At 57.9% G+C, this 17,966-nt stretch overlaps 1 protein-coding gene across 3 annotated transcripts in view; it reads left to right on the top strand.

Annotated features, from left to right (window-relative positions):
* The first annotated feature begins 8,293 nt into the window (after nucleotides 1-8,293).
* Nucleotides 8,294-17,966, top strand: part of SEMA3F (semaphorin 3F) — a 29,719-nt gene continuing 20,046 nt past the window's right edge. The window contains exons 1-2 of one of the 3 annotated variants that reach the window (XM_019416892.2): nucleotides 8,294-8,829; nucleotides 12,769-12,928. In XM_019416892.2, the coding sequence (XP_019272437.2) occupies nucleotides 12,817-12,928 (112 nt within the window). In that variant the 5' untranslated portion in view covers nucleotides 8,294-8,829; nucleotides 12,769-12,816. Of the gene's footprint in view, nucleotides 8,830-12,370; nucleotides 12,394-12,768; nucleotides 12,929-17,966 lie in introns of those variants that run through there. The other 2 variants (XM_019416894.2, XM_019416893.2) reach the window with 2 other exon arrangements.

The following is a 17,966-nucleotide window of genomic DNA, read 5'->3' on the forward strand; positions in this document are numbered from 1 at the left end:
GGCGCCTGGGTGGCTTAGTTGGTTAAGCAACTCTTGATTTCCGCTCAGGTCATGATCTCACAGTTCATGGGATTGAGCCCTGTGTTGGGCTCTGGGCTGACAGTGTGGATCCTGCTTGGGATTATCTCTCTCCCCCTCTCTCTGCTCCTCCCCTACTCACGTGCACACTCTTGTACTCTCTTTCTCTCTCTCAAAATGAATAAATAAACTTAAAAAGGAAAAAGAAACACCAGTGTTATCCAGAGAATGGGCCCCAGCCAACCTTGCTTGACCCAGCCCGGGGAATAGGGCCCCTCATAGCCTAGCCTGGGCCCAACCAGACTCCTGACTGGAACACAGGGGCTTCCTGAGGCTCTGCGTTGACCCAGGGTTTTGGGTTGTTGCCTCAGATCCCATCTTTGGGCCACCCCAAGCGACAAGACCCCTCTCAGGCTGGGGTACAGATGTTCTTGGCTGGGAGAGACCAATTTTGGGGGGTACTCAAGTGTTGTGGCAGCTGCAGAGAGGGTAGAGGGATACCTGAGATGACCCTCAGTTCAGGGAGGGAAGTGAAGACGGACGGTCTGTGGAACTTGGCCCTCAGGGGAATCAGATGCAGGCTAGGTCTGGGAGCTGTAGATCAGCCCTCCCCACGTGCCTGGCTCTGCCCCCAGAATAAGTGCCCTGAGGCAGAAGGAGCTAGCAGAAAAGACTTGGAGTTTCCTTTTGGCTCCAGCCACCCAGCTCTCTAGGTGCCTCCTCTCCCCTATAGGCAGGAGTTGGATGCACAGAGGGAAGAGTGAGAAGGCGGCCTGTGGCTGAGGGTGGTGTGGGAAAACCACAGTGAGGAGTTGGTGGAAGAAGTTGGGGTACCTTAGGCTAGAAGACAGGAATGGGGGCACTTCAGGAGAGGACAAGGGCCTGGGCATGCTGTGGGCCTCAGTTTCCTCTCAGGGATTGCAAGGTACCCAGAAATCGGTAGGGAGGGGGAGGGCAATTGCCTCCTTTTGGGAAGGCGGTGTCCCTCTGTGCTCCTGACCAACATCCTCAGGAGTCAGAGCCTGTCCGGGGGCTAGGCTGACTGGAGATATGGCTTAAGCCCCAGAGACGCTTCTCTCTGAGCCCTGGGGCCATGACTGAAGTAGAGGGGGCACACAATAGGTCCTCAGATAGGCTGTGGACACAAGAATGCATCAGGAGGCAAGAACAAGGTCCCTGAAGCTAGTCTGGAGGAGCTAGAGACAGGCAGGGCAGAGGGTGGAGTGTGGATTTCTGATCTCTCCCCGCACAGGCCCTGCTCCCTCCCTTCCTCCATATATCACCCCCTTTACCTCTCCAACTAGGCTGGTGCCTGCTCCTTCCTTCTGGCAGCAAACAGGAGCTTTGCAGAAACTTGTCCTCGAGTTAAAGCTTCAACCACCGTCTCAGGAGAGGGGTGCAGGGAGGCTGGCCAGCCGGGCCACACGTGGAGAGTATACAGGCAGGGAAGGAGGCCTCTCTCCCCACCTCAAAATCCCAGGTCATACCCTATGGATGAGCTCCAAGGGAAAGATGAGGGAACTCTGGCTGAGTTTGAGGACAGCCAGCAGCACTCCCAGTGATCCAGCCAGGCTCCTGCCCTCCCTCCAAGATGCCCTCAGCTTGCTTTTTTTTGGCTTCCCAGGAGCCAAAGGAATCCTTTAAAATTTTAAATCCTTTAAAATGCCATGTCTCATAACCCTCAGGCCAGTCCTACTCTTTCCTCAATCTGAGATTGCACCTCAACATTCAAGGGGGCGCTAGTCTGGAATCCCCAGACAAGCTTGCCCCCGCCCTCTGCTCCTCAAAGTCTCGGTATTCTCTTCTATTAAATGCGTACACAATGATGTTCTGGCCAAGGTGAGTCAGGGGCCTGATCCTTCCTAAGACTCCGCGGGTAGCACAGGTGGAGCCCCCAGTTTTTAGGTGCAGGTCCAGAGGTCAGGTATAGCCAAGGTGTCCACTCTGTCTAATTATGTTTGGAAATCAAACCCTCATGGGACAGGAAAGCACCCTATCCTGGGGTAGGGAGCATGAGCTCAGCTTTGTCACCCTGCCAACCACACACAGAGAGCAGAGAAGCTCATCGTTGTGGATGGAGTACTTAGCAAGCACTGGGCTGGCCAGGGAAGACCAGGCTCCCCTCCACTTACATTAGCCCTGCTGCCTGACCCTCCTCCAAGGCACAGAGGCCATGTGCTGTGAAAGGGAAATAGTCCACAAGTAGTAAACTTCTTGGCCAATCCCAACGCCTTGCCGTGCAGAACAGTGCTGGTCAAGGGCCTCCATTTCCTGGTGTTCTGTCCTTAGATCTCTGGTCTGAGGGTCCGGACAGTGACCTCACATCGCAGCCCTTCCTCAGGGAAAACTTGGAGCCAGGCTTAGGGAAGAAGGCCAGGATGGCAGGGTGCCCAGTGTCTGCCCACCAACCCCTCCCCCTTTGAGGGGGGGGCTGCCTTCATCTGGGCCCCACTTCCCTGCAGAGAATGAGGGACTAGGGGAGGCCACACGATGACTGTCACGGAAGGGACATTCCCCAGTCATTTGGAACTAAGTAAGTCCAGATCCCAGCTTGCGGGCCTTGCTGCAGGACCCTCCTTGGGCCTCCCTCCCCCAGGACTGTGGCCACACAGACACATGGATGGGGTGTGTGCAGCAGATGTGAGCCTGAGAGGCAGCCAGAAACCCCACAGATCACAGCCCATCACCATCATCTTTGTCGGGGGCTGCCCGGGTCCCCCCTAGCTCTGAGGCATAGCTCTGCCTAAGGGGCTATACCTGACCCTCTGGAGTCTCACAGCTGGAGCCTCACTGACTTTTAAGTCAAGGCAGAGTCTACCCTGAGTCCCTGCTGCTGCAGCTTGAGATACTCTCTTCCCAGCTCAGCTCTTCAGTAAAGGAGGAAACAGCAAATGGGCACCCATCCCTGCCCCATCCTCAGCTCCAGGTGAGTGTGAGAAGACGGCCCCAGATGAGGGTAAAAAGCAGCTCCCAGTCTCTGATCAGAGGGCCCTGGGCTCAGCTCTTTCCCATTCAGGGGTGGTGGCGGTCAGCTATTACCTGAGCAGAGACCTGAAGGAGGTAAGCCATGAAAGTCTGTTGGCAGGGCACCCAGGCATAGGGAAAAGTCACTGTTGGAGCCCTGAGTCTGGAGTGGTGTAAGAGGAGGCATGAAGAGACTGTGGCCAAGAGCAGGGGAACAGGAGTCAGAAGTCGGGAAGGGGCTGAGGGGGCTGGCCACTGTAAGGACGTGGCTTTGACTCGCGACAAAGTAGGAGCCTTTGAGAGCTTTAGGCAAAAGAGAGACCTGACCCGGCTTCCATTTTAACAGGGTCTCTGTGGATCCTGGTTGACTAGATTGTAGGAGTCAAGAGCAGAAGATAGGAGCCCAGGAAGGAGACACGTGTACTTGTCAGGAAAGGGACAAGTTTGGCCATGGAGGTGGTGGCTGCATAGGCAATGGCTGCAGAGCTGGTGACCAGGGAGAAGGTGGGCAGTGTTCATCTGATATTTTAAGATGATGTTGCAAGTATTTGCTGATGGTTTGAATGTGGATGTGACAGGGAGTCCAGGCTGGTTCTATGGCTTCTTGGCCTGTGTAGCTGGAAAGATGGAGCTGCCCCAAATGAGTTGGGCAAAGCCAAGGAGTGGTTGGTGGGTGCTCACAGGTGGACTTCAGATCCAAGGTCTTTTCCACACAGACCCTATCTCTTAAGCCAGGCTCCACTCCCCCCACCCCCACCCAGTGGCTGGGGCTACCCGACAGTTACTGACTCAGCATTCAGCACTCTCAGTAAAGGTCTCTGCTATGAGGGCAGAGGAAACACTGAATTCCCAACGCAATTCTTAGAGAGGAGGCCTCTCTGGAGCCAGATAAGGATTGAGCTCTAGGCCCAAGACCTGGACTCTCCGGCAGGGGCTGGGCAGGCCCGAGTGGGTGAGGGATGACTGTCTGGCTTCTGTCTAAACAGGATATGCTCAGGCTGACCGATGGTCATGGGTCACTTGGCAGCCAGCCGAGCCTGGGCCCACCCAACCCCCACCTCCCTCACCACACACACACACACACACACACACACACACACACAAATACATACACTGGATGAAGGTAGTAAAGTAACATGTGGGGATCTTGGAGCCCTGTGTCCCCCTCTCTTGTTCACTCTGAACTCAGAGAGACCTGGGTCCCAGGCAGCATCTCCTAGGGGCTGACTGGGGATGCAGGACCCACAGAGGCCCAAGGAAATTCCTGACTCAGCCATGGGGATTGACTTCCTGGGAGGCCTGAAGGCTCTAGAAGGAAATAAGAAAGCAATGCCAGGTATAGGGGAACAGCATGTGCAAAGACCTAGAGATGTGATAGTGTAGAGCTTCTGCCTGCAGGGCAGGGGAGGATGAGGCAGCCTCCAGAAAGTAAGCTGGCACCTTGTGCAGAAGGGGACAGTGTTTGAGGGTGAAGGAGGTGGCCAAGGGCTCTGGTCTAGAGGAAACTCAGTCGACAGTGGTGCTGAAATCTGGGAAGAACATTCCTGGTAGAGGGGACAGCAGCAGAAAAAGCCTAGAGGAGGGTTTGGGAAGCAGCCAGGGAGGTGGGTTGTTCCAGGTTTTGATGGGCTCGGAGCCAGCCCCTGAGACCGGCTGGGCAGGAGGAGGCTGAGCTGAACCCCATCCTGAGCCTGGGCTGCAGGGACTCCTCACTGCCCCCCTCCCAGTGCTGCCTAAGCAACGCCCTGCACCCCCCTCCTGGGGGCCCCCTTTCCAACACTCCCTGTCTCTGAGATCCAGTTCCGGGAGGCGGTGAGGGCTGGGCCAGAGATCAGGCTGCGCCTGGGGCAGGAGAGATGAGAAAACCAGAAAGTGGGGAAACCTGAGCCAGCAACGCTGGGGCTGGGCGGGCCAGGGCTTGCTCAGCCTGCTAGGCCCGGGAAACAGGTTCCCCCGAGACTGGGCCAGAGGAGGGGGCGCTGGGTTAGTTGCCACCTTCATCCAGGGGGCATGGTGGGTCCCTGAGGCCCAGGCCTCTCACATCTCCCCTTCCGGATGCTGAGGCTGGAAGGGCAGAAAATCTCTCAAGGTTACCCAGTATAGCAGGCTTCTCTCACCCCACTTGAGGTAGATTGGACAAAGGCAGACAGGATAGGCAGATAGAGGATGGACAGGCAGCAGGAGGCCCAGGGCTGCCTTTCAGTCCCCCACAGCACAGTCTGGAAGAGCCAGAAGGAAAGAAACAGGCATGAGTGCGAGCAGAAACAAAGGCTGGGCCAGGTTGAAAAGCTGGGAGTGTTTGGGGGAAAAACTCCAAAGTGCTCCTGCCTGCTGCCAGCACCATCACCCAGGGTGGGGACTGGGACAAAGGGGGCCAGTTCCTTCCCAGTTGTAACCCCTGTTGGTGGGCTCTGTAGCATCTCAGAAGCCCTGGGAGACTGAGCCATGAGCCCAAGGCTACACATTCAGGATGTCACCCCAAGGGTCTATCTTGTAGGTACTCAGAGCCCATTTGAAAGGGAGAGGGGGCTACTCCAGGAGGGGGACCCTAGAGGGGTCTCTATGTCTCTATGTCTGCCCTTACCTCGTGTATCCAGACTGGAACCAGGATGGGCCATGGGGGAGCTGGAGAAGAAGCATACCTGAGATCTGAGTGTCCCACAGAAGAGGGAGGGAGGCCCAGCAGGGGGAAGTCAGCCTGGCCTGGCTGTCTCACTTCAGGTGACCCCACAGGGCATCCAAGGTGGCTCTCAGGTAGAGCTAGAAGCTGAGTAGCTTTTGGAGAGGAAGACAGAAGGACTCTGGGTGGCAGGGAAAGTGTTTGGTGGGGGCAGCTAGTCTAGAGGAGCTAGGTGGTAGGACCAGGAGTTGGCTCCCGGCCTCTTGGCTCTTGGCTCATGTTCGCTCTTGGATCTGGTGTTGCAGGGATTTGCTCTCTTATTCATTCAGTAAAGATTTATTAAGCTCCGTTAGTGTTGCGCCAGGCTCCAGCACTTATTGCCAGCCCCCGAGCGCCTGTCTGGGTTGCAGGCCCTTGGCTCCATGTGGGCCCCGTGGCCTGGTCCTTCCGTCTTGGAGCCTTCCAATAACTCCTGAAAAGGCCACCTTTTTCTGACACCACAGCATAGTGGTTACACACCTTATCCTGCTTCTCCCAGGGTCCTCTTCCTCATCTCTACAATGGGGACGGACTGATGGTAGAACCTGCTTCTCAGAGGGATTGTGAAGTGCCTGGGGGTAAATAATCATAAACTCTGCTGGCAGCGTGCAGGGCCTCCCAATGTGGCATCTGGGGCTGGGCTCAAGGCGTCTTTAGACCCCTAAATTGAAGGTAAATTGTAGGAGGGTCTACTGTATTCCTTCCAATAATGCATATTTTATATGTATAATAATATATATCATGATACAAGATGGCCAACCCAGCATGGAACCAGGCAGGGGTGCTGTGTGGATTCACTGCTGCAATGATTGCTTTTATTTATATCTATTACTCAGCCTTCTCAGATTGTTAGGAGAGAACTGGCATTCCATTGTGTGAGGTGGGCTCAGCTATAGGTCTCTTCCCTCTCCCTGTGTGCCCCACCCCCACCCCCTCAGAAGGACTCCATGTACTATGTCCATTCTGTGGGTCTAAGTGGAGCTCCATGGACAAGTCGATTGAGTTTCTTTTCTTCCCAACCCAGCACCCTGGAATCTTTGGCAAGTCCTAACAGTTCTGCTTTAGTGACCATGATGATGAGGATGCTGGGGGTGGTGACAGCGATGGCCAGGCTATGAGAACACTAGGGAAGCTGGGCATGGGGGTGGGGGAGTGTGTAAGGGATGGTGTTGGAAACCACAGTGATGGTGGTGCAGAGTGGTGGTGGCCTTGGGATGACCCTGGTACGAGGAGTAGGGGTGAGGAGGGACAATTATCACAGTATTTTAAATGAGACGTAACAGACAGTAGGGGTGCAGACACTGTCACTGCAGCCACCATAACTCCAGGCTGGTGTTTCCTTGCTTCAAATGGTCTCTGCCTGAAATATGTGAGCCAGCACTCCAAATTGGGGACAGAAGACCCTCACTTGGGTTCTTACCATCCCACTCCACTCTACATTCACAGTCAACCAGTCAGTAGATCAGAGAGAGAGATGCCTTCTCCAAGGGGTCTTATTAGCCAGGAAGAGAAGGGGGGAGGAGGAAGAGGGAGAAGGGGAGGAAGAAGAAGGAGGGGAAGAGAAAAGAGGAAGAAAAGAAGGAAAAATAGGGGAAAGGGAAGAGGGTGAAGAGGAGGGGAAGGCAGAGCAAGAGACAGGAAAGAGGGGAAGGGAAAGGAGGGGGGGCAAGAGAAAGGACAGGAGAGGGAAGAGGGAGAAAAGGAGAGAGAAGAGGAAGAGGAGGGAATAGAAGAGGGAGAAGGGAAAGAAGGGAGGAGAGGACAAAGAGGGCCCATGCCCCTTGGGACCTCAGCAAAGTGCATGGGGTAGGGCTCAGACTGTGGTCCTGGCTGGTGAGGCCATGGCCTTGGGGGTTGGGTTGGGTGTCTGGTCCCTTCCTGGGATCAGGGTAGGCCTCTGGCTCAGTTGCTGGGTCCTGGGGTCATCACGAGGCCATTTGAAAGCAAATGTCCCTTTTAGGAGAGGAGGCCCACCCAGCCTATCTGGCTTCTCTAGGAGTATGGAACTATAAGGGATGGATGCATCGGGCTGCTGGCTTGAAATAGGGCTGGACGTTGGGGAATCACAGGGAGCCCTTGAGTGAGTGGACAGAGCCGTGAGGCTGGGTTGCTGACCTGGCCTGGGCTGGAGGCAGCGAGCAGGTCCAGCGATGCCAGTCGTCCCAGGGGCTGCACCGCCACCTGCTGAGCGGCTGGGGCAGTCCTGGGTCCTAAGCTGCGGGACTCACGCGCGGGGCCAGGCGCGGCCCGCAGCAAGTGGGAAGGAGTGACACGGCAGGGGGTGAGCAGGTGAGCGCAGGCTCCTTGCTCCCCGGCGCGCCCGCCCTTCCCGCCAGGGAGTTGAGTGCCCGAGTAAACACCAGACGCGGTGTGCACGGTGTATCCACGGAGAGACAAAGCCAGGGCGGGGCGGGGGCGCCGCCCGCGAAGCCAGGGCGGGGGCGCGGGGTGCAGATTAGTCTCCCCTGGCGCGGACTGCCCCACACCCCGGGAGCCCCGGGCCCAGCCCGCGGACAGGTGGAGCGGGGGCGGGGCGGCGGCCGGGCGGGTCCCGCCCCGGGGGTGGGGCCGGGCGGGGCGGGCGGGGCGGGGCCGCGCTATGCAAATGTCGCCCACGGGCGGCCAATTGCCTGCGCTCCCCGCGCGGCTCCGAGCGCCCCGTCCCGCCGGCGGCCGCGAGACCAGAGCGAGCGAGGGAGCGAACGGCCGCGGTCCGGCGAGCCCCGAGTGCAGCACAGGGCCAGGGCGCGTCGCGAGGAGCGGCGCAGCCCAGCGCGGCCGCCCGGCCCCAGTTCAGCAAGCAGGCGAGCACCACCGGGCCGAGCCAAGCGCAGCTCCCCTAAGCCGAGCGCGCGCCGTCGCCCGCGCCCCGCGCCGGGGAATGCGCCCTCGGCGCGCCGGCCAGGGGGCGCCCGTAGCCCACCCGGGGGGAGGCGGCCCCGAGCGCCCCTGAGCCTTCCCATGGCCCGGGCTGGGGCCCGGGGCCTCGGCTGCTGACGCGCCCGAAGCCCACAGAACCCGTTAAAACCCGGGCCGCGGCGTCGACCCCGGCTCAGGCACAGCGGCGAGAGGGCGCGGGCAGGGCCATGGCCCCGGGGGGCCGCTAGCGCCGGCCGGCCCAACCGGGAGCGGCTCTGCCGCCGCCGCCCCCGCCGCCCGGGAGCCCAGGCCCCGCCGCCGCGGAGGAGGTGAGTGCGGCGGGAACCGGGAGGGAGCGGGCAGGGTGTCGGGCCACCCCGCGATCCCTCTGGGACCTGGGGCATTGTAACTCTGCGGAAGTGTCCGGGGCGCGGGGATCGGAGAGGCTGCGGGCTTCCCGAGGATGCAGGGGAGATAGGACTGGAGTGGGCGCCGTACCTGTCCGGGCTGCCTGTTCCCTTATCATCGGTGGGACATAGAGATGTATGGTTGGTGTGTCCTGCGGGGTCACCAGTGTGCAAAGCAACTTTTTAATCATAAGATTCTGAGTGGGTGGGTGCTCCCAAGCACCCCCCACGTTCCTGGAGCAGATACCCCTTCTCCTGGGTCAGCTCTTTCCCACTAACGCCTCAGGCAGCGTTCTTCCCCTTAGGTGCGCCTGTTCTGCCTCAGTGTCCTGATCCAGATCATCTGCTGTAAGGGAAGCGCTGTACTGGCAGATCCCACGTGGAGGGTCCCCCAGATCAGCAAGGCAGGAAGACCTCCAGCCCTGAAGCTTTTCTCCGAACCCTGTGCTAGCCCCTTGACCCCCAGCTGCCAGCTTGGGTTTGCTTTTCCAGCAGGGAATCTTGCTTGAATTAGGGACCTGGTTGTGGGCTGTAGGTGAGGTAGGAGAGCCTGTTAAGCCCTCCCATTTGGGCAGGCTGGGGCCCCAGTGGTGAAATGGGCAGGGGACACTAGGAGCTTGGTGGGCTCACCTAGAGCAAGTGGGACCAGAGAGTGTCAAGGTAGCCCAGGAGTGAGGCAGGGCTGGCAGGATGGGTCAGCTGGAGCTGAGGCTGAGGGGCTGGCTGCTTAAATAACTTACAATTCTTGAGATAACTGTGTTGAGAACACCAGCCCATGAACACCTGGGGGAGGGGGATTACCTGAAGGCACTGGTGTGTCCACCCTGGAGCTGGGCCAGGTTGTGGGTTACAGTTCTCCTGAATTCACCCAGGTTCCCAGAAGCCCCTGTCCTAGTTGCAGAGACCGGGGAAACTGTATTCAGAGGTTGGGAGGCTCATCCCAGCCCAGGGAGTCGGATAGAGCTGGGGCCTTTTCTGAGGCTGCACAGGAAGTGTGCCTAAACCCATAGGGTAAGGTGTGCTGGAAGGCAAGGGCACCAGGCAAGCCTACCCCTGCTGCTGCTCCTCAGTTCTGAAGGAGCCAAGCCCGGAAGTGCTAGGGTTGGGGGAGAGAAGGCCAGCAGCCTAGCCTCAGTGCCCCCCATGCTCTGTCAGGCATACCTTGAGGGGGAGGATGAAACTGAGCCCAGGTGACCTTGACTGGGAAACCCCTGACCATGAAAGGGGGGTTTCAATCCCAGCTGTGGTGGTGTAGCTCTGCTTCCTGGTCCATGGGTGTTGGGGGAGGGGGAAGCCAAGGAGCCAGAAAGGATCTGTGGCCTGCTTGGGGGTAGAGGGGATATCTTAGGGCTGGGGTGCTGTTAATAATTCCATCCCGTGTTCCCCCGCAGCCCCTGCTCCTGCCTCCCTTCCATCCAGGCAGTTCTCAGCTCTGAGGAGCTAACCTCCCTTCTCTGAGGCAAGCTGCTCACCGCCCCCCACCCCCCACCTCACTCTAAGCCTGAGAGGTCTGGATCAGGCCAGACGGTGCGACCACCTAGCCCCCTGCGCTACCCCCAGGTGCCTCCAGACCCCCTTGTCTGGCCGCCCCTTCTCTGCACCCCTTGCCAGCCCCAGCTCCTCGGTTCTTTGTTCGAACGTCTCTCCTCCGTCCCTCCCTCTCTCCTCCCTCTCTCCTCCTCCCTCCCGCCTGCCTCCCTCCCTTGCTCCCTCCCGCCAGGCTTCTTTCCTTCTTTCTCGGCTCTCCTCCTGGTGGGCTCCCAGGTGGCGGTGGCTGTTCCTTCTCTGTCCACCCACCTGGTTCGCCTGACTGGGGGCTTCTCTGAGGCCGAGGCTAAGTGGAATACATCTAGGGGCTGGCAGAGGGGAAGCAGCTGTGGAAGTGCCCTCCCCTTCCTTCTCTCTGTCCCTGTCTTCCTCTTCTTCCTTCCCTCTTCTCTTCTTTTCCATCCCTCATGCGGCCAAAGAGGGAGCCTGGACTTGGGTCTGAAGCCCCAGCAGACTTGATCACCCCCCATTCACTCCTTTAAAGGGCCAGGGCATTGTGAGAGGTCCCTGTAAGGGCCCAGTGGGGCAAACCCCTCCACCTTCCTGGATACCTTGGGGGCTCTAATGCTGTCCTTGGTGACCCTGCGCTTGTTACCACCACAACGGATGCAGAAGAAATGAGGTTATTGGGGTGGGGGGGGATGTGAGTTAACCTGAGCCCCCTGATACATAGGATCAAAGGTTTCTGAGGGACCCAGACTGTATCTTGCCCTCCCCAAGCCAGGACAGTGTTCCCCAGCTTCCTTGAGCCCCACCCCACTAGCAGGTCAAGTTCTTGAGCAAACACATGCTTGTGAGGACGTGTGTGGGCATGCAAGTGTGGACGTGTGTATATCCACAACTGTTAGTGGGGGCCTCCCAGGTGTATCGGAGGGTGATGGTGGCTCTACAGCCCTTTCTCCTACCTGCCCCCTCTCACCAGAGCCTGCTATTCAGTCAGCACCAGCTTTGTGCCCCAACAGACTGGGGGAGGGGCTGGTTCTGTTCTCCCCTCCTCCAGCCAGTCTCCCCAGGAGGGAGCTTCTGTGATGGGTGGGGGATCTTGAAGCAACTTGAGAGGTGTGTCAGGCACTCTGGAGAGGGTGTTCCCACAGAGGGCACCACCTGGGGAATGGGCCAGGAGGCCTGAAGCTGCACTTCCTGTCTGAAGAACCACCAGTGGTTTGCCCTGGTAGGAGAGGCAAGGGCTCCGGGGCTCCAGGGGAGGTGGGTCTAGGGAGGCCTCAGGGTCTGTTGCGTGGAGCCTGACAGATGTGGATCCTGGGCCTTGCCTCAGCATATGGCAGCCAGTGCAGGGGATTAACAGGCCACAATACCTGTCACCCTACTCCAGGGTCCTAGAAATGGGCCTAGGGTCTTGCCTCCCATGGGAAAAGAGAATAGAGCAGACCTGGAGGATGGGGCTCACACTGTCATTCTTGGTGCCCCCACCCCCAGTGTATCTGGGTGGGGGGGGGGTGGGAATTGGCGCTGGGTTTTGCCGGGAGGGAGCAATATGTTCTGACAACTGGTGCTGGGCTGCGTTTACCCAACAGCCAGCCTGCCTGGGGAGACAATATTTGAAAAACATAGTATCAAAACTTGGACCTGCTGGGATATGGGGGTTCTGAGGACACCGAGGTTGGCTCAGACCCCGCCCCAGGCCTGTTGGCCATCCCAGCTCCACTTTCTTTGCTCTCTAGAGGCAGAGCTGGAACTCACCTGGCAGCAAGTCCTTCTGTACATCTTACCTGGATCCCTCCTGCTGTGATTTCAGATTTTGCCTCCCCTTTTCTAGCTGCTGTCTCTCCCACTTTGGGCTGTCTGTGTGTGTCTCACTTATCCTCCACTCTCTCCCATGCCTCTACCCCAGTAATCAGGTTCAATTTCCCTGTACTGGGAGGATAGGTTTGGCTGGAGCAGGCAGGACTGGATCCATCTCTTCCTCCAATCCTTGAGGTGGGCGAGGGAAGGAGCAGCCCATTTGGTTGGGGGTGGGCACAAAAGAGAGAGCCTGCTGGGAACTGGAGGGGACTGTAAGATTGCCTGCTTCAGCAGGACCCTGTGAATGGAATTCAGGATGCTGGGGCGGGGGGCATTGTTTGAGTCTCCAGTGGCCCCTGTTAGCTCTGGTGACCCCAGGCTGCACCTGGTTGTTTGGTCTTCAGGCCCATTGGCTACACCTTCCCAGACAAAGGCAGGTACAAAAAAGTATATCAAGTTTGCACACTGGGGCTTTCATGGTCCCAGGCTGAGGGTGTGAGCAAGGAGAGTTGGTAGGGGAGGACGCCCCTATCTGCCTTATACATTTTGATCTTGGTTCCCCCTTTCCAGGTGTCCAGACAGCCGAGCCTGCTTCCTGGGCCCTAGGCCCCTCCCACAATGCCTGTTGCTGGTCTTCTCCTTTGGGCTTCCCTACTGACTGGGGCCTGGCCAGCCACCCCCACCCAGGACCACCTCCCAGCCACGCCCCGGGTCCGGCTCTCATTCAAAGGTAAGAGGCTGCCTTGCCCTGGCATCCTCATCCTCTGTCCACAGAGCTTGGCCCGATGCTGAGGAGACAGGGAAGACAAGGCAAAAAAGACATATTGTGCAGCCACATGGGTCACCCTTGTTGTGTGGGTGGGGAGGAGAAGGACAATGGTAACTTGCCAGGAAAGGCTGGAGAACGGGCCACGTAGACATTTCAGAGAAGTCTCCCGAGTCTGGGCCCCTTCTGGAGGCAGAATGTGGGGTCTCAGGCTGGGTGGCCTAGGGTCTGCGGAGTGCCTTCCTCTGTGTGATAGATAATTGGGGAGAGAGAGATGCCACTTCCTCCAAACTTGTGGAAGCCCTTCCTTGCCACAGCTCTGTGTCTGGTCCTGCCCTGGATGGTCCCTGGGGTGGAAGGGCAGATAGTCAGGCAGACACTGAGGCCTCAGGAAGCTGGAGAGGCAGGACCTACTCTGCTGGGGTGTGGGTCTCTAGATGGGAGAGGTTCCCAGGAATCAGGGAGGGTGCTGTTGGCTGTGAGGGGAGGGCAGGCTACCTGGCTAGTTGAAGGAGAACACATGCTAAGAGACAGGTCTGAGCTCCTGAGATCCCCAATGAACACATTGCTTTGGAAGTCACTGGAAGGTTTTAATGATGGGTTGGGGTCTGCAGAGTGAGAGGTTCCCCAGCTTCATTGCCTTTGTACCTCACCCACTGGCAGGTGAATACACATGGCACACACTCAGGGTGTCCAAATGGCTCACTCACGAGCCACTTCCTCAAAGGTCTGTGTGATCAGAAGATTCTCCCCTCCGCCTGGGGAAAGGGGTGGCAGCCATGCTGGGATCTGGGGGATCTGGGGTCACTGCTGAGTTCTCCTCTGGCCCAAGGTCACTGTGTCCAGTGGGCTGCCCTGGGTGGGGCCCACTCAGCCCTGGCTGGCCAGATTTCCGGGCACACATATTGGGGTGAAAGGCTGGGCTGACTTTTCCTTCCTCAGGTTTGGCCGAGATCCAGCCTCCACCTCACCATGTTCCCACGTCCCCATGTCCCCAGCAGAGCCCCTCCCTTGTCCTTATCCCACCATGTGAGTCGATGGGGGGAATGAGGAGTGCATTTCTGAAGATGCACCTGGAAGAAGTCCAGTGTGGGGCCTGTGGAATGGGCTGAGGGTGATGCTTTTGGTTGTAAGAGTACCCCTTGCCCCCAGGCCTGGGAAGGGGAGAGATTTATTCTGCCGTTACCTCCATGCTTCCCTGGTGGATTTCCTTAGAGCAGATTAATAAATCTTGAAGGGGCCTGGCCCCCCCTCACTCCCTTCCCAGCCCAGGGTGCCGGCAGGGGGAGCAGAGCATCCCCTCCCCCCACCAGGGCAAGGGGGGTGGGGGCTTGTCTTCATACCTCTGGGACCCTAGAACCCAGACATCCACCCTGGGTAGTATTTTTGTCATCACCCTGGAGACCTATAAGGGGAAGCAAGAGAGATAAGACTTAGGGAGTTCCTCTATATGCCCCTTTTAAACCTTCTTAGATCTCCAGAGACAAAGGGCCAAAGACTTTTGTTCCTGTTTTCCAGAGAGAGAAACCGAGGCTCAGGCAAGGGCAGGGCCAAGGTCGGGCAGGAGGCAGAGGCGAGGCCAGAAATAGAACCCTGGTGTCCTGGCCTTGCTGACGCCCACATTGGTCAGGTCGATTCCTTCTCAATTAGCTCTGAAGCCGACACCCGCGGTGACTAAAAGCCCAGCTTGCTGGCAGCCAGCCTATGGTGCTGACTGCTGTGGCAGCCTGGGGTGGGGCCATAGGGTGCCTGGGGCCACCCTATCCCAGGTCTCTGTGCCCTCACACACACAGGCTTCCCGGCCCTGGATGACTTTCCCCATTCCCCACTTACCTCATGTTCTAGTTGTATGCTTAGAAATCACTTAATTTAGCAGATACTTGAGTCCCTACTCTGTGCCAGGCCCCCATGCTGAGTACCAAGGGGTCTGCAGTGAACAAGTCTCAGTCAGACTGTCTGAAAAGATAATGGACATCCAGTTGGTCAGTGCCACCTGGGAACCCAGCGCTTACTGTGAACCAGGCCCTATGTATCCACCCCCCATGCTGGACCGTCTCAGCACAGTCATGTACACAAAGTGGCCCTTGGTGAAGAGTAGGTCCTCACTAAGCATTTACAGAGAATGGATACCATCAGCCATAGAAACTGGGATCTCACAGCCAGGCCAGGGACTAGAAAAGGGGTGGGGGGGTGGGGGCTTCTTCTCCCAGGCATACCTGAGGTTCATAGAGAGGGTTGCTCTCAGAAGCGCTGGTGGTCACTTTGGCTCTATGCCTCAGTTTCTCCTTCTGTGCCTTGCCTGGATATAGCAGTCGGCATACCAGGCCCCAGGGACTCAACCTAGGCCCTCCCCACCCCCCACCTTGGTCTTGCTGCAGTTGGGAGGTGCTAGTTCCGGCCTGGTTGGGCCAGACCCTCCCGAGCCGGAGGTGCTGGCATGAGGGGCCACACACTGCCCAGGGCAGCTAAAGGAACAAAGGCAGGAACTGGACCAGGCTTGGGCTTGCTGCCTGTGCATTTGCCTGGGCACCCCAGCCAGGCCAAAAGCTGAGAAAGTGTAAGGGAGAAGGGGCCCAAGGTTCAGTTAGAGTCCAGGTAGGGGGGGGGCTCCTATGGCCCATCTCCTGAGCTTCCATTAGCAACACAGCCAAGGTCAGGCAGAAGTGAGGGGTCAAGTGGGGAAGATTTCCAGGAGAGATGAGGTGTCCTCTGAGAGCTCATGGATGCTTGGGACCAGAGAGCCTGGACAGCAGGACCCTTTCCTCCACCCATCCTTGTCTGGAGTCCCCTTAACCCCAGAGTCCCTGGCCAAGCCTAGGAGAAAAAGCTTTCCCTTCCCCCATCCTGAGATGACCCAAGCCAGGGGGCACCACCTCCCTCTGCAGCAGGGAGGTGTGAGTGCCCTGCCAGGTCCTTTGTTCAGCTTGGGGAATGTTTACTTTATCCCAGGAAGCCACCCCCACAATATGCAGCTGCCTGCTGCCTGGGCTGGCTTTGGCCAGGACACAGGGGCCAAGAGGTGTTTGGTGGAGGAAAAGGGTCCTTCCTGTGATGACATGAGGTGGCTGGGCTACTGGGGAAACCAAGGCAGGAGTAGGGAGATAGAGCAGAAGAGTCAGGAAAGATAAAAATAATAGAAGTAACAGTAGGTACCCATGATGATAACCATATGGTGGTGTCTCCGAGGCCTGAGAGGGGTCTCCATGGGTTTTCTGTGAGGTTTCCTGTCACTCAGCAACAGCTAGAGCCTGGCTCTGTCTGATGTCTGAGCTTGTCTCAGGACCAAGAGAGTGAAGGGTGGATTGGGGGAAGCAGGTATAGCCCTCTTCCATGAGCTAGGGACAGGGCTCCAGGATCCTGCAGTGCTGGCCTTAGCCTTCCCAGCCTCGTTTCCTAAGGAGAGGGTTGAGGTTGCACTGGGCAGGCTTCTCATACCCTCTGCTTACAGAAGCAACAGCACTTGGGTTTGCTTATTTCCTGTAAATCCAGCCCTCCATCATCCCAGTCCACTACTGATCAGAGTCCCCTAGGAAGCTGTCTCCTTTTGGAGACGGAAAACAAGGGTCCAGGAGAGGAAAGGGCTCCTGTGTTCAGAGTAGCCCTGGAGTTTGGATCTTCTCTAATTCCAGGCATAACTGGCTTGCTCTGTGGGGAAGGACACTCTGTAGGTGGAGGGTGAGTGGGTAGGTGCTGGTCACTGCCTATGCACCCACCCCAGCCCAGCCTCTGAGCCTCTGGGGCTAATGGCCCAGAATAGTGCCACTACTTACGTCATCTGCATGTGGCATCAGAGAACCAGAGTGGCCAGGTCTCCTTGTTAGGAAATGATGAGATTGGAGGTTAGGAGAGGTCATAGCCCGTTTACTTCACCCAAGGGGGGGATGAAGAGTGGGTGAATATGGGTTCAGGTGGAAGTGCCTTTAGCCCTGATGGAGCATTGCCCCACCCCCAGGCCTGACTGCACAGTGAGGAGTGGGGGATGTGCCCTTGCCTCCCCAGGGGCTCCCTGGCCAGCCAAAGGAGGCTAGGAGATTCAGAACACAGAAGAGGAGGTGTTGGGGAGAGGCCAGAGGTGGCACCAGGGAACTGGGTAGAGGTCAGGTGTTTCTGATAGCTACAGTGGGATTTGGAGCTAGCAAACTGGGGAGGGGCTGGTATTCCAGATGAGCCAGGAGGAGGGAGGTAGGAAGACCCAAAGCGTGAACTTGAGCCCAGATTCCTGCATTTAGGATCTCAGTTTTCCAGGAAATGGGAACTGCCTTACTCCTGAGAGGGGACTTGGAAGTGGCCACTTCGGGAGTTGGGAGGTCCTGGAGGCTGGCTGCCTCTCAGCTGGCCAGCAATTGGCGCGTGGAGAGAATGGAGCAGGTCCTGGTACTTGCTGAGAACCTGTCTCAGGCCCAGCCTGAGTCAGCCAGTTCAGGGCTGGGGGCCTTCAGCTGTGGTCCTTCCAGGTCCAGCCAAGCCTCAAACGGGACCGCCACTAGCTGGGCCTCAGCAGCACAGGCCTTGTCTCTGGTTCCCTGGCATGACGCCCGCCCCTCCCTCTCTGGCTCCAGCTTCCCTTGGCACCGAGTGAGGAGCTGGTGCATGCTCAAGGAGTAAATCATGTTCCTTGGCAGCCCCCGCTGCTTCGTAATCGTAAAGAATTTAAAGAGAAACCGCCAAGATAAAAATCTCATTCTGGCCCATAAAGGTATCTTTCACTCTGTGGCTTTGGAGGCAGTGGCCTCAGAGTGGGCTCCTGGCTGTCTGCACCTGTATGTATGCACCTCCAACCCTGTGACCCCTCCAGGGGTGGCGGGGGGCCCAGAGGTTGTCTTCAGAGCCATGGGTACTTGGCCTCTGACCCCTGGGAGACCTCCAGCTCCTTCCATAGGACTTAAATTTGGTAGGATTCGAAGGTGGTGGTGGTTGAGAGGACTGTCCCTGAAGGCAGACAAGCCTGCCTTCTACCTTTGTCAGCTGTGTGACCTTGGGCAGGTGGCTTAGCCTCTCCAGG

This window comes from Panthera pardus, unplaced genomic scaffold (genome assembly GCF_024362965.1).
Source record: "Panthera pardus isolate Hobbes unplaced genomic scaffold, ASM2436296v1 HiC_scaffold_8, whole genome shotgun sequence".
Taxonomy (NCBI): domain Eukaryota; kingdom Metazoa; phylum Chordata; class Mammalia; order Carnivora; family Felidae; genus Panthera; species Panthera pardus.